This window comes from Urocitellus parryii, chromosome 4 (assembly GCF_045843805.1).
Source record: "Urocitellus parryii isolate mUroPar1 chromosome 4, mUroPar1.hap1, whole genome shotgun sequence".
NCBI lineage: Eukaryota > Metazoa > Chordata > Mammalia > Rodentia > Sciuridae > Urocitellus > Urocitellus parryii.
This window is the reverse complement of record NC_135534.1, coordinates 121,302,189-121,325,470: the sequence shown is the minus strand read 5'-3', so window position 1 is coordinate 121,325,470 and position 23,282 is coordinate 121,302,189. Positions and strand designations below refer to the sequence as shown.

Here is a 23,282-nt window from a genome sequence, read left to right as displayed (position 1 = left end):
TTAAATTTGATATTACAGATTCAATGTTTTTAATATACCACAAGTAGAATTTTTAAAAATGAATTATATTACAGCACAACATAATCAAATAACTGTAAATCAACAAATAAGAGAAAATCTTAAAAGCAACTAGAGGGAAAAAATGGCATGTAACTTTGTTACCTAATCATGTATACACAAAGTTATATACTAGCATTGCTTATAATAACAAAAACTGGAAATGACATTTGGGGACAATATAAAATTTATTGAGTATATTTTGGTTTAGATATAGGAACTTGAGGAGCTAAGATTATGAGCATGTAATCCAATAAACTTGAATGAATCTCTGTTCTGCCACTTCAAAGCTTATCTAATCTCTCTGAACATCAGTTTTCTCACTTATAAATGGGAATGAAATGCATGTAAGTCTTCTTATACTGCCCAACATATAATTATTTATAGCTAAGATGATTGGGATAATGAACAATGATAAAATATCAACAAAAATGATGACTAATGCATGAAATATATTTAGCAAGAATTAAAATGATGGTGTGTATTTATATATGCAAATGTGTAAAGATGCGAATGCATTGTTATGTGGAAAGTATAAGATACTATATAGAATAGAAGCTTATTTTTGTCAAGCATAAAATAAGTATGTACTATTTTTATAGCAGAAAAATATTCATTATTTTAAAAGTTTTAACCTATCAGGTAAGTTAAAAATATTTAATCTCATTCTTTTTGTCACTATTAAAATATTACCCTTAAAATATTAAAGTATGAATGCTTAAAATATTAAATAATATTTATATTTAAATGTTAAATATAAAAATATTTAAAGAATATATAGCCAAGAGGAATTCATAGCCTCAAAAGAGTATTAATAAATGAAAGAAAATAAAATGCTGTGAGCAGTCATCTCAACATGTTAGAAAAAAGATAAAGTGAGAAAGCAATAGGAATTTTTTTGTGTGTTTTTGATGGTAATGGGGACTTAAACAGGGACCTCTCATGTGCTAGGCAAGCACACACTACCATTGAGGTATATCCCTAGCCCTGGAATTTTTAAAATTAAAGCAAAAACATTTTAGAAGAGTTGAGTTTGTTTGTTTATTTTTTAGATGGCATCTTGCTATGTTGCTCAAGCTTACCTCAAAACTCCTGGATTTAGGTGATCCTCCCATCTCAACCTCCCAAATCCCAAGTAAGTGGGACAATAGACATGTGCAACCACATCCAGCATAGAATTTATTTTTAAAGAATATGCTTTTTAAAAACGATTATGGTTTCTCATAGTGCCTCATGCCAGAGAAAACTGAGGCTCTGAACCACTGCCTGGCCTCTGCCTGTAGGCTGCTGGCACTGAAGCGGGTTACACAGTGGGAAAAAAAAAACAAACAATTATGATACACAAAATTACAGAGAAATTAATCAAAAGGGAACAAAGCCATAGAAAGAATTTTAAAAAAGAATGTAACAATTGAAAAACTCTAAAGAATACCTAAGTATGAATAATGTGGTCAAATATTGAAAAAATATGTAAATTCTCAAAATTATTTTAAAGAAATTAGCAATTAAAAATATAGAGTTAAGGGGCTGGAATTGTGGCTCAGTGGTAGAGTGCTCGCCTAGGATGGGTAGAACCCGGGTTCGACTCTCAGCACCACATAAAAATAAAGGCATTGTGTTGTGTCCATCTACAAAAAAAAAAAAAAGATTCATTTAAAAAAAATAGAGAGTTAAGCATTCTGTGCAGAGACCTGTATTTCAGAGTAGACAATAATTCTGATAGCTTAAGGAAACAATTATTAGAGAAGAATCCAGATCATTAATAGAAAAAGAATGACAGAATGACAAATCACTTTGAAACCCTCCCTAAGGAAACAACTGATTTGAAAAGAGGTAAACAAGAATGGATTAAAGGTGGATGGAAAGATTTACAAAGAAAAGATTAGACTACTGTCATCTGAACACATTGATAAATTTAAACATCACTAGGAATAGACATAATTTGTAAACCATGAGGTTATATAAATGTACATATGCATATATATGTATTTTTTTGGCAAAACATGTTGACTGTAAATATAATCAAGCCAAAGTAGCTAACTTCTATTAAAGAAGATCCAGGGATCAGAAGAACACACTAAATAAACAATACCAAAATGAAATAGATATAGTATGAAATACCCCACAGGGAAAAAAGTCCTAGTTTATGAACAAGTCAATGCCAGCAGGGGAGGAAAATAAAGAGGGGCATTGGTTGAGATTAAAAGAAAAATAAGAGGCATAATCAAATATGATGTGTGAAGCTTATTTAAAAAAAGAAAAATGTTTGAAGTAATAGTGGTCAAGAATTTTTCAAAATTAATGTAAACATCAAGCATAGAGAACATCAAAAAACAATATGAAAAATCTAATCAGTACTGGGGGTACAGCCTCATGGTAGAGAACATTTCTAGCTGAAATAAGACCCTGAGTTTGATCACCAGTCCTCCCCTCAAAAATCTGTATCTAGGCATAACAAATATAAACTTCAGAAAATCAAACATAGGAGAGAAGCCAGAGGAAAATGTATCTTACTTAAGAGACATCATAATTACATCAGACTTTTCTTCATGAACAAGCAAGCAAGAAAAAACAGACTGAATAATATTTAAAGATTTGAAAGAAAATAATCCTATCAAATGAAAAGTCTATATCCAATAAAATATCCTTTAAAAGTTAAGAAGAGGGGGGCTGGGGTTGTGGCTCAGTGGTAGAGTGCTTGCCTAGCATGCACGAAGCACTGGGTTCAATCTTTAGCACCATGTAAATGTAAAATAAAGATATTGTGTCCACCTAAAACTTAAGAATAAATATTTTTTTTTAAAAAAAGTTAAGAAGAAATAAAGACTTTCTAGGGTCAAAATCAAAACAAGAAAAAAAATGAAACAAAAAAAATGGAGAAAATTGGTAGATAGTAAACCTGCCTTGCAAAAAATGTTCTTTAAAAAAGCTCATCAGCCTTATACACTCATACACTGCTGGTGGGACTGCAAATTGGTGCAGCCAATATGGAAAGCAGTGTGGAAATTTCTTGTAAAATTGGGAATGAAACCACCATTTGACCCAGCTATCCCTCTCCTCAGTCTATACCAATAGGAGTTAAATATAGCACACTACAGGGACACAGCCACATCAATGTTTACAGCAGCACAATTCACAATAGCTAAATTGTGGAACTAACCTAGATGCCCTTCAATGGATTAAAAAAATGTGGCATATATACACAATTGAATATTACTCAGCAATAAAAGAAATAAAATCATGGCATTTGCAGGTAAATGGATGGAGTTAGAGAAGATAAAGCTAAGTGAAGTTAGCCAATCCCAAAAAACCAAATGCTAAATATTTTCTTTGATATAAGGTGGCTGATTCATAGTGGGATAGGGAGAGGGAGCATGGGAGGAACAGACTAACTTTAGAGAGGGCAGAGGGGTTGGAGGGGAAGGAAGGGGGCATGGGATTATAAACGATGGTGGAATGTGATGATCACTATTATCCAAAGTACACGTATGAAGATACAAATTGGTGTGAATATACTTTGTATACAACCAGAGATATGAAATGTTGTGCTCTATATGTGCAATAAGAATTGTTAACATATTCTGCTGTCATATATAAATTTTAAAAAAATTAAAAGTTTATCAGCCTTAGAAGATATCCCATATTCTTGGATAGGCAGAATTAATATTGTCAAAATTGCCATACTACCAAAAGCACTATACAGATTCAATGCAATTCCCATCAAAATTCCAATGATGTTCTTCATAGAAATAGAAAAAGCAGTCATTAAATTCATTTGGAAAAATAAGCCCAGAATAGTCAAAGCAATCCTTAGTGAGAAAAGCAAAGCAGGAGGCATCACAATACCAGACGTTAAATTATACTACAGAGCTATAGTAACAAAAACAGCATGGTATTGGCATGAAAACAGACATGAAGACCAATGGAACAGAACAGAAGACAGAGAGACAAACCCACATAAATATTATCTCACACTAGACAAAATGCCAAAAACATACATTGGAGAAAAGATAGCCTCTTCAACAAATGGTGCTGGGAAAACTGGAAATCCATATGCAGTAAAATGAAATTTAACCCCTCTCTCTCTTCCTGAACAAAATTCAACTCAAAGGCCATTAGGTGGAATCCCACCAGCCAAGCCCACACGGACCCTTGGGCCGAACACGGGTTCTCAGAAGGGGAAGGAAGCGGTACAGTCCCATCCCCCACAGCGGACACTCCACCGAGGCAGTCAGCGGCCACCATCCGGGAAAGCTGAAGGATACACCGCCACTCTCCTTCAGAGTGCAACATCAAAACAGGGCGGTGTCATTCAGCTCACCCCCCAGACAGCGGGAATTCGCATAAAATCTCTCCTAGGCTTGCCGGGAGAGGGAGTATCAAGCTGAGAGTCCATAAAGACTAGGGGGAAACCAGAGACACCTGACCTCCAACCCCTCCTCCCAGTAGCAGCCAAAACGAAACCTGGCTAGCCAGCGCTGGGGGAGGGGCAAGCAGAAAAAATCAAAGTGATAGAGTGCCAGGGATCCCAGCAGCCTGCAGCAGGGCCCCGGAGATCCAGGCCAACTGATTCGCGTGGCCTGCCCTGCGGCGACAGAAGGAGTGGCGCCTCAGTGAAGCCATTAATTAACAAGCAGGGAGGTTAGGGAAGGCCATTAGGTGGAATCCCACCAGCCAAGCCCACACGGACCCTTGGGCCGAGCACGGGATCTCAGAAGGGGAAGGAAGCGGTACAGTCCCATCCCCCACAGCGGACACTCCACCGAGGCAGTCAGCGGCCACCATCCGGGAAAGCTGAAGGATACACCGCCACTCTCCTTCAGAGTGCAACATCAAAACAGCGGACACTCCATCCAGGCAGTCAGCGGCCACCATCCAGGAAAGCTGAAGAATACACCACCACTCTCCAACAGCTTGCAACATCAAAACAGCCAGCAGCAGGACCCCGGAGATCCAGGCCAACTGATTCGCGCGGCCTGCCCCGCAGCTACAGAAGGCGTGGCGCCTCAGAGAAGCCATTAATTAGCAAGCAGGGAGGTTAGGGACTGCCATTCGGTGGAATCCCGCCAGCCAAGCCCACCGCCCACGCCCGGAACAGGCCCAGCGACCTGCCAGCATTGTAGTCACGACACCCCAATTGGAATAGGGAAGGAGCAGAGCCGCCTTCCACTCCCGGAACAGGCCCAGAGAGCCGCCAGCGTGGTAGACACGTCACCCCAATTGGAGTAGGGGCACAGCCGCCGCCCGCACCTGCAAGGGAGACTTTTCAAGTATACAAGAGCAACATAAATAAATAGGGGGTAAATTTCAAAACACAACAGTTGCACCAAGCAGAAAGAAACGCGAGCAGTATGAAAAGACAAGGAAAGAAAGGACCACAAGCAATGCAGGTCAACTCAACTTTAGAAGAGGTAATAGCTGCAACAGATGGAATATCAGATAAAGAGTTCAGGATATATATGCTTCAGATGATCTGGAGTCTCAAGGAAGACATGAGACAGCAAAATCAGACAATGAAAGATCACATTGACAAACAAATCCAGGAAGTAAAAGATCAATTTCACAGGGAGATAGAGGTAATAAAAAACAAACAAATTGAAATTCTAGAAATGCAGGAAACAATAAACCAACTTAAAAACTCAATTGAGAATACTACCAGCAGAGTAGATCACTTAGAAGAGAGAACATCAGACAATGAAGACAAAGTATTTCAACTGGAAAAGAACATAGACAGCTCAGCAAGTCTGCTAAGAAACCATGAGCAGAACATCCAAGAATTATGGGAAAATATCAAAAGACCAAATTTAAGAGTCATTGGGATACAGGAAGGCACAGAGCTCCATTCCAAAGGAATAAACAGTCTATTCAGTGAAATAAGACGAGAAAACTTCCCAGAATTGAAGATTGAGACAGAATCCCAAATCCTAGAAGCCTACAGGACGCCGAATGTGCAAAATCATAAGAGATCCACACCTAGACACATTATAATGAAGATGTCCAACATACAGAATAAGGAGAGAATTTTAAAAGCTGCAAGAGAAAGAAAGCAGATTACATTTAGGGGTAAACCAATCAGGATAACAGCTGATCTCTCAACACAGACTCTGAAAGCTAGAAGATCCTGGAATAACATATTTCAAACACTGAAAGACAATGGGCTCCAACCAAGAATCGTGTATCCGGCGAAATTAAGCTTCAGGTTAGAAGATGAAATTAAAACCTTCCACAATAAACAAAAGTTAAAAGAATTCGCAGCTAGAAAACCATCTCTTCAAAAAATCCTTGGCAAAACATTACAGGAAGAGGAAATGGAAAATAACATTGAAAACCAACAATGGGAGGTAGGACAGTAAAGGGGGGAAAGTAGTCAAAGAGGATAACAAATCAGGTTTAGTAACATCAATAAACAAATATGGATAGAAGAACAAACCATATCTCAATAATAACCCTAAATGTTAATGGCTTAAACTCACCAATTAAGAGACACAGGCTAGTAGAATGGATCAAAAAACAAGACCCAACAATATGCTGTCTACAGGAGACGCATTTGATAGGAAAAGATATACATAGACTGAAGGTGAAAGGTTGGGAAAAATCATATCACTCATATGGACCGCGGAAACAAGCAGGAGTGTCAATACTCATATCTAATAAAATAGATTAAAAGCCAAAGCTAATCAAAAGGGATATAGAAGGACACTTCATACTGCTCAAGGGAACCATACACCAACAAGACATAACAATCATAAATATATATGCCCCAAATAATGGTGCAGCTGTGTTCATCAAGCAAACTCTTCTCAAGTTCAAGAGTCTAATAGACCAACATACAATAATCATGGGAGACTTCAACACACCTCTCTCACCACTGGACAGATCTTCCAAACAAAAGTTAAATAAGGAAACTATAGAACTCAATAACACAATTAACAACCTAGACTTAATTGACATATATAGACTATACCACCCAACATCAAGTAGCTACACTTTTTTCTCAGCAGCACATGGAACCTTCTCAAAAATAGACCATATACTATGTCACAGGGCAACTCTTAGACAATACAAAGGGGTAGAGATAATACCATGCATCTTATCTGATCATAATGGAATGAAACTGAAAATCAATGATAAAAGAAGAAAGGAAGAAGCAAGCATCACCTGGAGAATGAACAATAGGTTGCTGAGTGATCAATGGGTTTTAGAAGACATCAAGGAGGAAATTAAAAAATTCCTAGAGTTAAATGAAAACACAGACACAACATATCGGAATCTATGGGACACATTGAAAGCAGTTCTAAGAGGAAAATTCATTGCTTGGAGTTCATTCCTCAAAAAAAGAAAAAACCAACAAATAAATGATCTCATACTTCATCTCAAAATCCTAGAAAAAGAAGAGCAAAACAACAGCAAAAGAAGTAGAAGGCAAGAAATAATTAAAATCAGAGCTGAAATTAATGAAATTGAAACAAAAGAAACAATTGAAAAAATTGACAAAACTAAAAGCTGGTTCTTTGAAAAAATAAATAAAATTGACAGACCCTTAGCCATGCTAACGAAGAGAAGAAGAGAGAGAACCCAAATTACTAGCATACGGGATGAAAAAGGCAATATCACAACAGACACTTCAGAAATACAGAAGATAATCAGAAATTACTTTGAATCCTTATACTCCAATAAAATAGAAGATAGTGAAGGCATAGATAAATTCCTTGAGTCCTATGATCTGCCCAGATTGAGCCAGGAGGATATAGACAACCTAAACAGACCAATAACAATAGAGGAAATAGAAGAAACCATCAAAAGACTACCAACTAAGAAAAGCCCAGGACCGGATGGGTATACAGCAGAGTTTTACAAAACCTTTAAAGAGGAACTAACACCAATACTTTTCAAGCTATTTCAGGAAATAGAAAAAGAGGGAGAACTTCCAAATTCATTCTACGAGGCCAACATCACCCTGATTCCGAAACCAGACAAAGACACATCAAAGAAGGAAAACTACAGACCAATATCTCTAATGAACCTTGACGCAAAAATCCTCAATAAAATTCTGGCGAATCGGATTCAAATACATATCAAAAAAATTATACATCATGATCAAGTAGGATTCATCCCTGGGATGCAAGGCTGGTTTAATATACGGAAATCAATAAATGTTATTCACCACATCAATAGACTTAAAAATAAGAACCATATGATCATCTCAATAGATGCAGAAAAAGCATTCGACAAAGTACAGCATCCCTTTATGTTCAAAACGCTAGAAAAATTAGGGATAACAGGATCATACCTCAACATTGTAAAAGCAATCTATGATAAGCCACAGGCCAGCATCATTCTGAATGGAGAAAAATTGAAGGCATTCCCTCTAAGATCTGGTACAAGACAGGGATGCCCTCTCTCACCACTTCTGTTCAACATAGTCCTCGAAACACTGGCCAGAGCAATTAGACAGTCAAAAGAAATTAAAGGCATAAAAATAGGAAAAGAAGAACTTAAATTATCACTATTTGCAGATGATATGATTCTATACCTAGCAGACCCAAAAGGGTCTACAAAGAAGCTATTAGAGCTAATAAATGAATTCAGCAAAGTGGCAGGATATAAGATCAACACGCATAAATCAAAGGCATTCCTGTATATCAGCGACAAATCCTCTGAAACGGAAATGAGGACAACTACTCCATTCACAATATCCCCCAAAAAAATAAAATACTTGGGAATCAACCTAACAAAAGAGGTGAAAGATTTATACAATGAAAATTACAGAACCCTAAAGAAAGACATAGAAGAAGACCTTAGAAGATGGAAAAACATACCCTGCTCATGGATAGGCAGAACTAACATCATCAAAATGGCGATATTACCAAAAGTTCTCTATAAGTTCAATGCAATGCCAATCAAAATCCCAACAGCATATCTTGTAGAAATAGATAAAAGAATCATGAAATTCATATGGAATAATAAAAGACCCAGAATAGCAAAAACAATACTAAGCAGGAAGTGTGAATCAGGCGGTATAGCGATACCAGACTTCAAACTATACTACAGAGCAATAGTAACAAAAACAGCATGGTACTGGTACCAAAACAGGCGGGTGGACCAATGGTACAGAATAGAGGACACAGTAACCAATCCACAAAACTACAACTATCTTATTTTTGATAAAGGGGCTAAAAGCATGCAATGGAGGAAGGATAGCATCTTCAACAAATGGTGCTGGGAAAACTGGAAATCCATTTGCACCAAAATGAATCTGAATCCCTATCTCTCGCCGTGCACAAAAGTTAACTCAAAATGGATCAAGGAGCTTGATATTAAATCAGAGACACAGCATCTGATAGAAGAAAAAGTTGGTTATGATCTACACGCTGTGGGATCGGGCTCCAAATTCCTCAATAGGACACCCATAGCGCTAGAGTTAACAAATAGAATCAACAAATGGGACTTACTCAAACTAAAAAGTTTTTTCTCAGCAAAAGAAACAATAAGAGAGATAAATAGGGAGCCTACATCCTGGGAACAAATCTTTACTCCACACACTTCAGATAGAGCCCTAATAACCAGAATATACAAAGAACTCAAAAAATTAGACAATAAGATAACAAATAACCCAATCAATAAATGGGCCAAGGACCTGAACAGACACTTCTCAGAGGAGGACATACAATCAATCAACAAGTACATGAAAAAATGCTCACCATCGCTAGCAGTCAGAGAAATGCAAATCAAAACTACCCTAAGATACCATCTCACTCCAGTAAGACTGGCAGCCATTAGGAAGTCAAACAACAATAAGTGCTGGAGAGGATGTGGGGAAAAGGGCACTCTTGTTCATTGCTGGTGGGACTGCAAATTGGTGCAGCCAATTTGGAAAGCAGTATGGAGATTTCTCGGAAAGCTGGGAATGGAACCACCATTTGACCCAGCTATTCCCCTTCTCGGTCTATTCCCTAAAGCCCTAACAAGAGCATGCTACAGGGACACTGCTACATCGATGTTCATAGCAGCTCAATTCACGATAGCAAGACTGTGGAACCAGCCTAGATGCCCTTCAATAGATGAATGGATAAAAAAAATGTGGCATTTATACACAATGGAGTATTACTCTGCATTAAAAAATGACAAAATCATAGAATTTGGAGGGAAATGGATGGCATTAGAGCAGATTATGCTAAGTGAAGCTAGTCAATCTTTAAAAAACAAATACCAAATGACTCCTTTGATATAAGGGGTGTAAACAAGGACAGGGTAGGGACGAAGAGCTTGAGAAGAATATTTACAGTAAACAGGGATGAGAGGTGGGAGGGAAAGGGAGTGAGAAGGGAAATTGCATAGAAATGGAAGGCGATCCTCAGGGTTATACAAAATGTCATATAAGAGGTAAGGAGGGGTAAGTCAAGAGAATACAAATGGAAGACATGATTTACAGTAGAAGGGGTAGAGAGAGAAAAGGGGAGGGGAGGGGAGGGGAGGGGAGGGGAGGGGGGATAGTAGACAATAGGACAGACAGCAGAATACATCAGACACTAGAAAGGCAATATGTCAATCAATGGAAGGGTAACTGATGTGATACAGCAATTTGTATACGGGGTAAAAGCGGGAGTTCATAATCCACTTGAATCAAACCGTGTAATATGATGTATTAAGAACTATGTAATGTTATGAACGACCAATAAAAAAAATAAAATAAAATAAAATAAAATAAAAAATTCAACTCAAAGTGGATCAAAGGCCTAGGAATTAGACTGAAAACCTTGGATCTGCAAGAAGAAAATGTATGCCTAACACTCTAACATATCAGCTCAGGAAATGACTTCATTAACAAGACTCCTAAAGTTCTAGAGTACAACCAAAAAACCAATAAGTGGGATGGCATCGAATTAAAAAGCTTCTTCACAAGAGTGTGAATACAGACTCTACAAAATGGGAGAAAAATCTTTTCCATCTACACCTCAAATAGGGTATTAATTTCCAGAATATATAAAGATCTCAAAAAACTTAACACACAGACACACACACACACACACACACACACACCCAATAACCCAATCAGTAAATAGACGAAGGTACTGAACAGACCCTTTTCAAAAACAGAAATAGTCAAAAATATATGAAAAAAATGTTCAACATCTCTAGCAATTGCAAATTAAAGCTACACTGATATCTAACTCCAGTCAGAATGGCAAATATCACAAATATAAGTAACAATAAATGTTGGGGGAATAATAGTTATTCAGTAGATTAAACAAGGGGAAGGGAGAGGAGTACAAAAAAGGAAAGACAGTGGAATGAATAGACATAATTTTCCTATGTACATATATGAATACACCATAGTGAACCTCACCATCATATAGATTCATAATAATAGGATCCTAATTAGAATAAGATATATTCCATGCTCGTATAATTGTATCAAAATGAATTCTATCATGGATAACTAAAAAGAACAAATAAAACAAAAAAAGAATATAAGTAACAATAACTGTTAGTGAGAATGTGGTGGGAAAGGTATATATTGTTGGTGGGATGGCAAATTACTACAATCACTATGGAAGCAGTATGGAGATTCCTCAAAAAATGGAACCCTCGGGCTGGGGATGTGGCTCAAGCGGTAGCGCGCTCGCCTGGCATGCGTGCGGCCCGGGTTCGATCCTCAGCACCACATACCAACAAAGATGTTGTGTCCGCCGAGAACTACAAAATAAATATTAAAAATTCTCTCTCTCTCCCCTCTCTCACTCTCTCTTTAAAAAAAAAAATCAGTTCAGTTCGAAATGTAATAAAACTCTTTAAAAAAAAAAAATGGAACCCTCATTTGACCCAGCTATCTCACTTCTCAGTATATATCCAAAGAATTTAAAATCAGCATACTACAGTGATGCAGCCACATCAATGTTTACAGCAGCACGATTCATAATAGCTAAGCTATGGAACCAACTCAGCTACTCTTCAGCAGATGAATAAATAAAGAAAATGTGGTCTATATACAGAATGGAGTATTACTCAGGAATTAAGAAGAATGACTTTATACCATTTGCCAGTAAATGGATGGATCTGGAGACCATCATGCTAAGTGAAATAAGCCAATTCCAAAAAAAAAAAAAAAAAAAGTCAAATGTTTTCTCTGATATGTGGAAGCTAACCCATAATAAGTGGTAGGGGGTAGAAGTTCAGTATATTAGACAAAAGGGAATAAAAGGAAGAGAGGGGGACAGGAAAAGGGAAGACAGTGGAATGAATTCGAAATAATTTTCCTATGTACATATATGAATTACATCACAGTGAATCTCACCATCATGTATATCCACAAAAATGGAGTCCTAAAAAGAATATGATATGTTCCATGCTTCTATAATTATATCAAAATGGATTCTACTATCATGTATAACAAAAATAATCAATAAAAAACTATAAGAAACAAATGCTAAAAGTTCTTCTGAAAATGACAATGCAATCAAGTCTCCAAAAAGCCTTACTCCTTAATGTATATATGCCTACAAAGCATAAAAATACATAAGGCATTTAGAATTGCAAACAGAAATTGGTATATCCAACATTATATTTGGATATTTAAATATCCTTCATCAGTATTAGACATATCCAGCTGACAGAAAATCAATGAAGATATTGTTTAATTAAATGATATCAATTAAATGGACTGAATTATATATGTAGAATATTTTATCCATCAACAGCACAAAATACATTCTTCTCAAGCTTACCTGGAACATTCACAAGACAAATCACATTCTTGGTCACAAAAAATACCTTGACAAATATAAAAGAATAGATGGACAAAATATACTCTTAAAGGTGTAGTAAGATTAAACAAGAAATTAGTAACAGAAAAACTAGAGCGTCCCAAAATATTTGGAGATTAAACAGCATATTTCTAAATAACACATGGTCAAAAAAGTAGTGTCAAGAGAAATTAAAAACTATTTTGAAGTAAATTAAATAAAAATATAATCTATCTAAAGTAGCAATATATAAAAAAGCAGTGCATAAGAGGGAAATGCACTGAATACACATATTAGAAAAGATTATGACCTGAAATCAATGATTTACACTTAGAAGCTTTCTTATAAGTGCAAATACCATGTATAACAAAATGAATCAATAATAAACTATAAGAAACAAATGCTAAAAGTTCTTCTGAAAATAGCAAAAAAATGGAGCTTTCCTACTAAGATCAGGATCAAGGCAAGGATTTTCCCTCCCACCACCGCCTCTTGTCATTGAACTGAAAGTTCTGGAAACTATAATATGAAAAGTTGCAGAATATAAGGCTAATTAATATGCCTTAGAAAGTCAATTGCTTTCCCACATATTAGAAATGATCAAATGGACACTACATGACTTCAAGACTCACTGCAAAGCTATAGTAAAAGAATAGACAAATAGATTAATGCAGCAAAAATAATCTTTTCCATACTGGCATGGTGGTGCAAGCCTGAAATCTCAGTACCTACGGAGGTTGAGGCAGAAGGATCGCAAGTTGGAAATCAGTGTTGGCAACTCAGCGAGAACCTGTCTCAAAATAAAAAAATAAAAAGAACTGGGTTTTCTTATCAGTTTATATGAGCTTACTGTAAATTAAAGAAATTTGTTGCTTCATTAAAAACAAAACAAAAGAACTGAGTATGCAGTACAGTAGTAAAGCACTCTGGGTTCAATCCCCAGTACCAGTATCCAAAAAAAAAAAAAAAAAAAAAAAAAAAGAATAGTCTTTTCAACAACTGAGCATCTAATATACAAGATAAAAGAATACAAACCGAAACCATACACTCCTCACAAAAATTAACTTAAAATAGAACATAATCTAAAGTAAAATACAAAATTCTACAAAACAACAGGAGAAAATCAAGATGACCTTGGATCTGGCAAAAGTATAAAAAGTCAATACCAATATAATCTTTGGTATTTATCTAAATGAGTTAAAGATTTACAACTACACAAAAACTGGCGTGCAACATTATCCATAAAACTTAGAAGCAACCAAGATGTCCTTCAAGGAGAGAATAGATAAATAAACTAGTAAACTCAAACAACGGAAATTAATTAAGACTAAAAAGAAATAGGGTATCAAACCATAAAAGGACATGGAGGAACTTCAAATGCATATTTCTAATTTTAAAAAAGCCATTCTGAAAAGACTACATAATATGTGATTACAACCACATGACATCAGAAACAGCAAAGCTAAAGGGACATTAAAAAAAAAAAAAAAAGACCAGTGGTTGCCAAGGGTTCACAGGGAGAGAAGGATCAATGGGTAGGACACAGAGGATTTTTAGGCAGCAAACTGTTCTGTGTGATATTATAATGCTGGGTATACATCTTTATGCATTTGTCAAAACCCATAGAAGGTACAATGTCAAGAAAGAATCCTAAGGGGCTGGGATTGTGGCTTGGTGGCAGAGCGCTTGCCTAGCATGTATGAAGCACTGGGTTCAATTCTCAGAACCACATATAAATAAATAAAATAAAGGTTATTTGACAACTTAAAAAAATATTTTAAAAAAGAAAGAATCCTAATATAAATTATAGGTGGTAAAGATGTATCAATGTAGGTTCAGAGACTGTAACAAATGTACTATACAAAAGCAAACAAATAATGAAGGAGAAATGATGTGTAAAAGGAATTATGTCAATCTGGAAGGGAAGTGTTTTAAAACATCATCTGTTAACACTTTCCATATTAAACTCCAGATATTTTCCTTCTAAACCTGTATTTTAAAAATAGCTAAACCACTGAAAAAGAATACACAAATAAAACTGATTGTCAAAACAGTTTGCACATGCAATTTCAAAGCTTGGACAGAAATAAAAGAATTATTTTCTTTTTTAAAATTTTATTTATATATATCAGCAGAATGTGTTACAATTCTTATTACATATATAGAGTACAACTTTTCATATCTCTGGTGGTATGCAAAGTATATTCACACCAATTCATGTCTTCATACATGTACTTTGGATAATAGTGATCATCACATTAAACCATTATTAATTACTCCATGCCCCCTCCCTTCCCCTCCCACCCCTCTGCCCTATCTAGAGTTCTATTCCTCCAATGCTCCCTCTCCCTATCCCACTATGAATCAGCCTCCTTATATCAAAGAAAACATTCAGCATTTGTCTTTTTGGGCTTAGCTAACTTTACTTAGCGTTATCTTCTCTAACTCCATCCATTGACCTGCAAATGCCATGATTTTATTCTCTTTTATTTCTGAGTAATATTCCATTATGTATATATGCCACTTTTTTATCCCTTCATCTATTGAAGGGCATATAGGTTGGTTCCACAATTTAGCTATTGTAAATTGTGCTGCTGTAAACATTGATGTGGCTGTGTCACTGTATTATGCTATTTTTAAGTCCTTTGGGTATAGATAGAGGAGAAGGATAGCTGGGTCAAATGGTTCCATTCTCAATTTTCCAAGAAATCTCCATATTGCTTTCCTTCTTGGCTGCACCAATTTGCAATCCCACCAGCAGTATATGAGTGAACCTTTTTCCCCACATCCTGGCCAACACTTGGTACTGGCACCAAAACAGGCTAGTAAACCAATGGTACAGAATAGAGGACACAGAGACTAACCCACAAAATTACAATTATCTTATATTAGACAAAGGTGCCAAGAACATGCATTGGATGTTCAAGAGATAGTCTCTTCAACAAATGGTGCTGAGAAAACTGGAAATCCATATGCAACAAATTGAAATTAAACCCCTATCTCTCACCATGCACAAAACTCAACTCAAAATAAATCAAGGACTTAGGAATACAACCAGAGACCCTGCATCTATAGAAGAAAAAGTAGGCCCTAATCTCCATCATATGGTATTAGGCCCCAACTTCCTTAATATGACTCCTATGGCACAAGAATAAAATCAAGAATCAATAAATGGAATGGACTCAAACTAAAACGTTTCTTCTTAACTATAAGAAACAATCTGTGAGGTGAATAGAGAACCTACATATTGGGAGCAAATCATTACCCCTCACATATCAGATAGAGCACTAATCACTAGGGTATATAAAGAACTCAAAAAGCTAGACATCAAAAAAAAAACAAACAAACAAATAACCCAATCAATAAATGGGCCAAGGACCTGAAGAGAAACTTCTCAGAAGATGATGTACAATCAATCAACAAACACATGAAAAAAATGTTCATCATCACTAGCAATTAGAAAAATGCAAATCAAAACCACTCTAAGATTTCATTTCACTCCAATCAGAATGGTAGCTGTTATGCATACAAACAACAAAAATTATTTTCTTTAATTGATTACTTGCTAAACCTGATTTTCAATGAATCCCATCTTCAAAGACAAGATTTTGTGGAACAGTATCATACCCTGGGATTTAAAACTACAGGCCATGAGTCCAATGACAAGTGAAGTTATCTGAGGAGGCATGAGACCCATGCCTAAGACCCAGACATGATATTTTTTAATAGTTAGGGACAACATGGGCTACTGCCATTTGTACTTGCCACTGCCTCTGAAAGTTGGAATTCTGGGTCCAAGAAATTTTCAGGATATCAAGAGGAGACTTGGATATTCTAACAACAAAGAAAGTACTAAAAAGGTCAATCTTTACGAATTCAGATGACAAGTTCTTAAATTAAAATAAACACTCAAAAAAAGTACTCACGTGATGAGGGTGTTGAAGCCACCTGCCTTCATCTTCAGCAAACGGTCTCTCCAATACTCCTTGGGCACCCGGAAATAGTGAATAGTGCCTGCTATGATCAGGAACGGAAAGCCTCCTAGTGTGAAGTTTGAGCCCTCAACTTTTAGACCTGACTTGCGGTTTTTCAGGTAGGAGGGGATCAGGTGACTTTGATTAATCCTATGAGGACAGAGATGGTACATGAAATCCTAGAGATGTTACCATTTACATAGGCTGGGCAAATCAAGACCTTTTTTTCAGAGGCCCTAAACATTCCTCCAATGGTAAGCAAAACCTCCCCAGTCCTCCTTTCTCAAACATACCTGTGTGACAGGCCTTGGCTGAGATGAGTTATCACTGAAAAGGCTGAAGCGAGGAACAGGATACATTCAAATCTCACCAGGAAGGGCCACATGCTAAACAGATAAGATAGAATGTGGTCAAAGAGATATGGTGGGTTGGAGGAAGGAAGGAAGTTGCTTTGTAAAGAACATTGAATAGGGTGTAGAAGAAATTCCTCTAGAAAGAGGGTCCCAGTTCTTTTCTCTAACCTAAGTTTTTCACTCTGCAACTGTGCATAATGATATTATACACAGTGTATTGTGTATATTTATATACACAATATATAATTATACACAATTATATATTGTGTATATAATTATTGAATTGCCAGAACATATTTTATAATTTATGTGGCCTTTGTTTTTCTTTATGCTACTCATAGAGCAAATACTCTTTTCTCTCTGTATCAATTTTTTACCAGTCCAGAATGGACTGAATCAATATTGTATAGCAAGGACAAGAGGGCTGTGCCCATCTGGGAGGAGAAAAGCAGTATGCACAGGGCATAGTTGTTATTCCAGCACCCAAAGCATTGCCTGAATCATAGTAGACACTCAAGAATTTTTTAAAAATAGTTGATGTCCATATTGTTTTTGCATTGCCAGGGATAGAACACAAGGAGGCCTTGAGAATGTTACAGCAAATGCTCTACCACTGAGTTACACACCCCCACCCCCGGTTATTTTTTAAAATTTTTTATAAACATGTATCTATTGTATGTAGCAATTCAATACACAAAATTTCAGTACATGCACATAGTGTGCACTGATTCAATCCACTTTTTCCCCACCCCTTCACAAGTTCTCATAATCACTGTAATATTCAAGTCAATTTTTTAATTTACCAGTAATTAAAAAAAAATCTATGTGTTGCCAGAATCACTAAAAAACCTAAGTTGTCTCCAGTTCCTGTCAGCTTTTATTGGACTTAATGAGTATTGCCGTAGGAAGAGTTGGGATGTAAATTTTGGAAAATCAGAGAAAATACAGAACAGGGACCCTAAGATTAAATAAAATAACAACTAGAAAAGCAGGGCACTCAGGACCTTCTAGGCAAGATTGAGAGGATAAGAAATGGAGATGCAGCGACTCCCTGAGAGTTCAGAGAGGCTGAAAGTGAAATGGGGAGATGCTGCAGCAGAGATTTCCAGAGAGGAGGACAGAAAGCCTGAAGCAGAGCCTTAAGAAAACCTAAAGGAAATGTCCAGCGGGGGAGGGGTATCGAATGTGAGGCAATTTCACTGGAAACCCAGCCGTCAAGGTCCATTCAGTTCTGGGGCTGTGAATCCAGCCCAGGGCTATGAGAGAGCCCGGTGTGGGAAGAGCTATTGAGTCCTGCGACTGCGGTGGGATGAGTGAACTCCAGGGGCCGCTGCCTGGCCAGCACCCACCTTACCGGTGAGGGCGGCTCTGGGCAGACGCCGCAGTTCCAGCTCCCGGTAGCAGCCTCCAGGTGCGGGGTCAAGGGGGGACTAACCGGCACCGCGCTCGGCCCACACCCGCAGCCTCGCCCCTCCCCCCCCCTCCAGCAAAGCCACCCTTTTTCCCCAGGAGACTGGTCCCTCGCGTGTGGGCAGACCCATTCCGCGGCTACCTGTCCCCCAACGCCCACCTCGAGGATCACCTCCTCCTCCATCCCACCAGCCAGAGCAAGACCCTCCCATGTCTGCCCTGGGGGACGCTCCCCTCTGGTGGTCTGCACTCCCAGCAGAGCCCAGGCGTGTTGCTGTGAGCTCCTGGGCAGCACGTGCTGCTACTGACTTCAGGAGATGAGCCAGCTGCAAGGCCTTCCTGTAAAGTCCAGGTCGCTACACGCACGATGCCCTCCCCTCCACATACTATCAGGGTTTGTTCATACTCGGGCTCCCAGTCTCCAGCATCTGGCGCTAGAGACACAAAAAAACGAAGACCAAAACATGCCCTCCTTCCTTTAGAGATTAGGAGTCTAGGGGAAAGTTGAGCAAGCCCAGAAGGCCACCTGGAAGAGCCGGCTGGTTCCTTTTACTGGATTTGTCCTAGATTCTGCCTAGAATGGTGGTTCTCGAAGCGTGGTCCTGTCGGCACAACGTACCTTATCCGAAAAGCAGCAGAAATTCTCTGTACCCCTCCAGATCCACAGTCCACAGCACCCTTAACTGGGGGGTGGTGGGGTGGAGCCCAGCCTTGGAGTTGGGACACACCCTCCAGGCAATTCTAAAGCACTCTTATCATTTAGGAGCTACAGGTCTCCGATTCCCGCCACCTTTATTTCTAAGGTGAAGGGTAGGGAAATGAGAGTCAAGGTGGAGTTGTTAGTTTAACCTCACCAGCGCATATGCACCTGTGTTGTTGGGGAAGGGGGAGGGAGGGAGGGAGGGAGGGGGAGAGAGAGAGAGAGAGAGAGAGAGAGAGAGAGAGAGAGAGAGAAAGAGAAAGAGAAAGAGAGAGAGAGAGAAATTTTAATATTTATTTTTTAGTTGTTGTGTCCGGATCGAACCTGGGCAGCACGCATGCCAGGCGAGCGCACTACCGCTTGAGCCACATCCCCAGCCCTCTTTTGTTTTGTGGGGAGGACAACCATTGCAGGCTCCCCACTTGGGTGGGAGTTCCAGCATTTAAAATTCTCCCAGCTTAATTTATACATAATCCAGATACAGGCTCCAAAAGAAGTTACTTAACTCTTTTCTTTAAAAATTATTTGTATGTGTGTATGTGTGTGTGTGTGTGTGTGTGTGTGTGTGTGTGTGAATTCTTTATAGCAAATTTACCTGGAACTGAAGAGAGAATTAAAAATAGCTTTCCATCTCTATCTTCCAGTAGACAAACTTTCCCTAAAGGTGGTATCTTTATTTTGGGTTAGGCTATTTTTTCCTAAGTCAATTCTTGCCCATATCCTGATTATGGATTCTCCATTCCTCTGCCTCTACCACTAAATAACTGAAAGTTTGACAGATATTTGGGAAGCTTTGTGATTGATGATTTCTTTGTTAAATTGCTGCTTCTCCTGGGCGTGGTGGCAAATGCCTGTAATCCCAGTGGCTCCATAGGCTGAGGAAGAAGGATGGTGACTTCAAAGTCAGCCTCTCAGCAACTTAGTGAGGCCCTAAGCAACTCAGAGAGACCCAGTCTCTAAATAAAATATTTTTAAAAGGGCTGGAGATGTGGCTGGGTAGTTAAGTGCCCTTCGGTTCAAACTCCATACCCCACCAAAAAAAAAAAAAAAAATCAAATTCCTTCTTTCCTAATTTCATAAGTGCACTTTTCATCTCCCTCTTTTCTCCTTAAATTTTAGACCTCCTGTTTATTCTTGGCAATGCCCCTGAAATATGTCAAAAGCAAACCTCCTTCTAAATTCCACTCTACTATTGGAACTTGACTTTTTCTGTAATTTTCTTAATTTATAACAACTATGTTGTTTCAGGTTATTTCCCTACAATTTTTTTTTTCCTACTTGCGGTTATCCATAGGAACTGTATTTTCACTTTTGCTGGTATTATTTGTTTTTTGCCCACATAATTGAAGTTCACAGTAAATGACCCCAATGGGATACTTTCTAAAGAGACTTGGCTGATTGCCTTTTCTCTTTTCATTTCCTGACATTATTGTAGATGGTGACATCTTCATCCTTGTCAATGAAATACTAGGCCATCTTTTTCATACTTCTAAATTATAGAATTACATACTACCCTCAATAGTAAAACGATCCCATCATCAAGATATAAATCCTATGATGTTATTCCTGGCCACAGTAATAACTATCTCTTTCTTTTCATTGTCTCTTCCAAACCTAGTCTTCACCATCCTTTGAGTTTCCAGTTTCCTAGTCTTTGTCTCTTTCCTCAGTTTATTATCTTTATTTTATAATATTAAACAATTCACATTACTCTTATATGTGCATATTTTGGGAGTCAGACTTACCTTATGTGAAGGGTAATACAATTATTTACATCGGCAAACAGATTGACAGTGAACACTAGAATTACAATTAATTTCATTTTTGAAAAATGTCCTGAGCCAGGAATAATACTGCACACTTGTAATCCCAGTTATTCAAGGGCTTAGGCAGGAGGATTATGAGTTTGAGGCTAGCCTGGGCAATTTGGTCTCACTATAAAAGCAAACAGCATACACAAGGCCCTGAGAGAGAGAAAAAAGTTCTCTAAAAGTTAATTAAATCTTTAAAATTAATCAATATCCTGTGATTTGTAGGTGGTCCTACAAAACATGCATGACTGCTTGTATGGACATATTTTCCTCATTTTCAAAAATGGTATTGACTATAGATCCTATTGTAGTCTTGTGATTTAAGCTTTATTTTATGTAAGGGGGCTAGGAAAGTCTTAACAAGAGGGTGACATGTCAGTGGGCATGGTAGCATATACCTATAATCACAGCACTGGGGGTGGGGGTGAGGCAGGAAAATTTAAGACCAGCCTAGACAAGACTCTGTCTCAAAATAAAATAAAAGGTGTGGGATTATAGCTCAGTAGTAGAGCACTTGCCTAGCATTCTCAATGCCCTGGATTCAATACCCAGTACAGGGGAGGGAGGTTACAGCTGAGTAAATGAGTAAATGTAAAAAGTAAGGTAGTGAATCATCTTAGTACATAGGTGGGTGGGTGGGAAAGCTTTTTCAGGCAGGTAACTTCAAGCCCTGTGGCAGGAACACTCTGGTAAACTTGAAAAAGCCAGAGAAACTTGAGGAAAGATGAGGCTTTAAGACAGAAGGCTGATAAAATCAGAAAGGTTAATGAGGAGTCTAAATTGTTCAGGGACTTGGAGATCAAAGGAACAGCTTTACTTTTGATCTGAGTGATCTGGGAAGCCACTGGAGTGCTTTAAACCAAGAAGTGGTGTGATCAGACTTCCTTGTTAGCATGTTCTAAATGCCTGGGGCAAGGATAAAGAAAAGAAAGGGCTTTCTTTCAATATGTGAGAGTTGATGCTGGTTTGGACCAGGGTGGGAGCAATGTAGATAGTGTGAAGTGGTCTGATTCTGGACATGTTTAGAAGTACAGCCACAGGACTTGCCAATTAATTAGATGTAGAATTTGAAGTCAAGGATGGCCTCAGGGTTTTTTTTTTTCTTGAGTAAAATGGAAGATCTCAGAAGACCTTGCATGTTCTTGGACAGGCAGAATTAATGTTGTCAAAATGGCCTAACTACAAAAGTAATATACAGACTCAATGCAATACCTATGAAAATACCAATGACATTCCATATATCTAGAAAAAAAAGTCCTTTAATTCATTTGGAAGAGTAAGATACCCAGAACAACCAAAGCAATTCTGAGCAAGAAAAATTGTATAGTAGGCATCACAATACCCCATCTCAAATTATACCAACCAGCTATAGTGAGCAAAAAACAGCATTGTGTTGACATCAAAATAGACATGAAGACCAATGAAACAGAATAGATGACAGAGACCAACTCATATATTTACAATCATTTGACACTTGAAAAACGTGCCCATATATATGCTGGGGAAAAGACAACCTTTTTAGCAAATGGTGCAGGGAAAACTGGATATACATATGTAGGAGAATGAAATTAGATGCCTCTCTCTCACCCTGCATTAAAGTCAAATCAAAATGGAGCAAAGGGATTAGGAATTACACCAGAAATCTTGCAACTGCTGGAACAAAACATAGGATCAACATTCCATCATATACATCCAGGCATCAACTTCCTCAACAAGACCCTTAAAGCTCAAGAAATAAAATCAAGAATCAATAGGTGGGATGCCATCAAATTAAAAAGCTTCTACACAGCAAAAGAAATGATTAAGAGCATGAAGAGAGAGCTTGCAAAATGGGAAAAAATCTTTGCTAGCTACTCCTCTGATGAGATAAATACCCATTATATATAAAGAATGCAAAAACTAAATTCCAAAAAAACAAATAATCCAACCAATAAATGTGTAAAAGAAGTAAAGAGACATTTCTCAAAAGAAGAAAACACAAATGGCCAACAAATAAATACATGAAAAAAATGTTCAACATCTCTAGCAATCAGGGAAATGCAAATCAGAAATATACTAAGATTTCATTTTATTTCAGTCAGAAAGGCAATTTCAAGAACACAACCAATAATGAATGCTGAGGAGGATATGGGAGAAAACGTACACTGATCCATTGTTGGGAGGACTGCTAATTATTACAACCACTCTGGAAAGCAATGTGGAGATTCCTCAAAATACTATGGATAGAACCACCA

The 23,282-nt window shown here is 37.7% G+C and overlaps 1 protein-coding gene and 1 pseudogene across 1 annotated transcript in view; one reads left to right on the top strand and one right to left on the bottom strand.

The window, feature by feature from the left end:
- Positions 1–23,282, bottom strand: part of LOC113187043 (beta-galactosidase-1-like protein 2) — a 94,250-nt gene that overhangs the window by 43,290 nt on the left and 27,678 nt on the right. Inside the window, exons 4-5 of the mRNA XM_077796987.1 lie at positions 17,068–17,160; positions 16,727–16,924 (exon numbers count right to left, since the gene is read on the bottom strand). Of these exons, the coding sequence (XP_077653113.1) occupies positions 16,727–16,924; positions 17,068–17,159 (290 nt within the window). The 5' untranslated portion in view covers position 17,160. The remainder of the gene's footprint in view (positions 1–16,726; positions 16,925–17,067; positions 17,161–23,282) is intronic.
- Positions 1,228–1,370, top strand: LOC113187056 (small nucleolar RNA SNORA42/SNORA80 family; annotated as a pseudogene).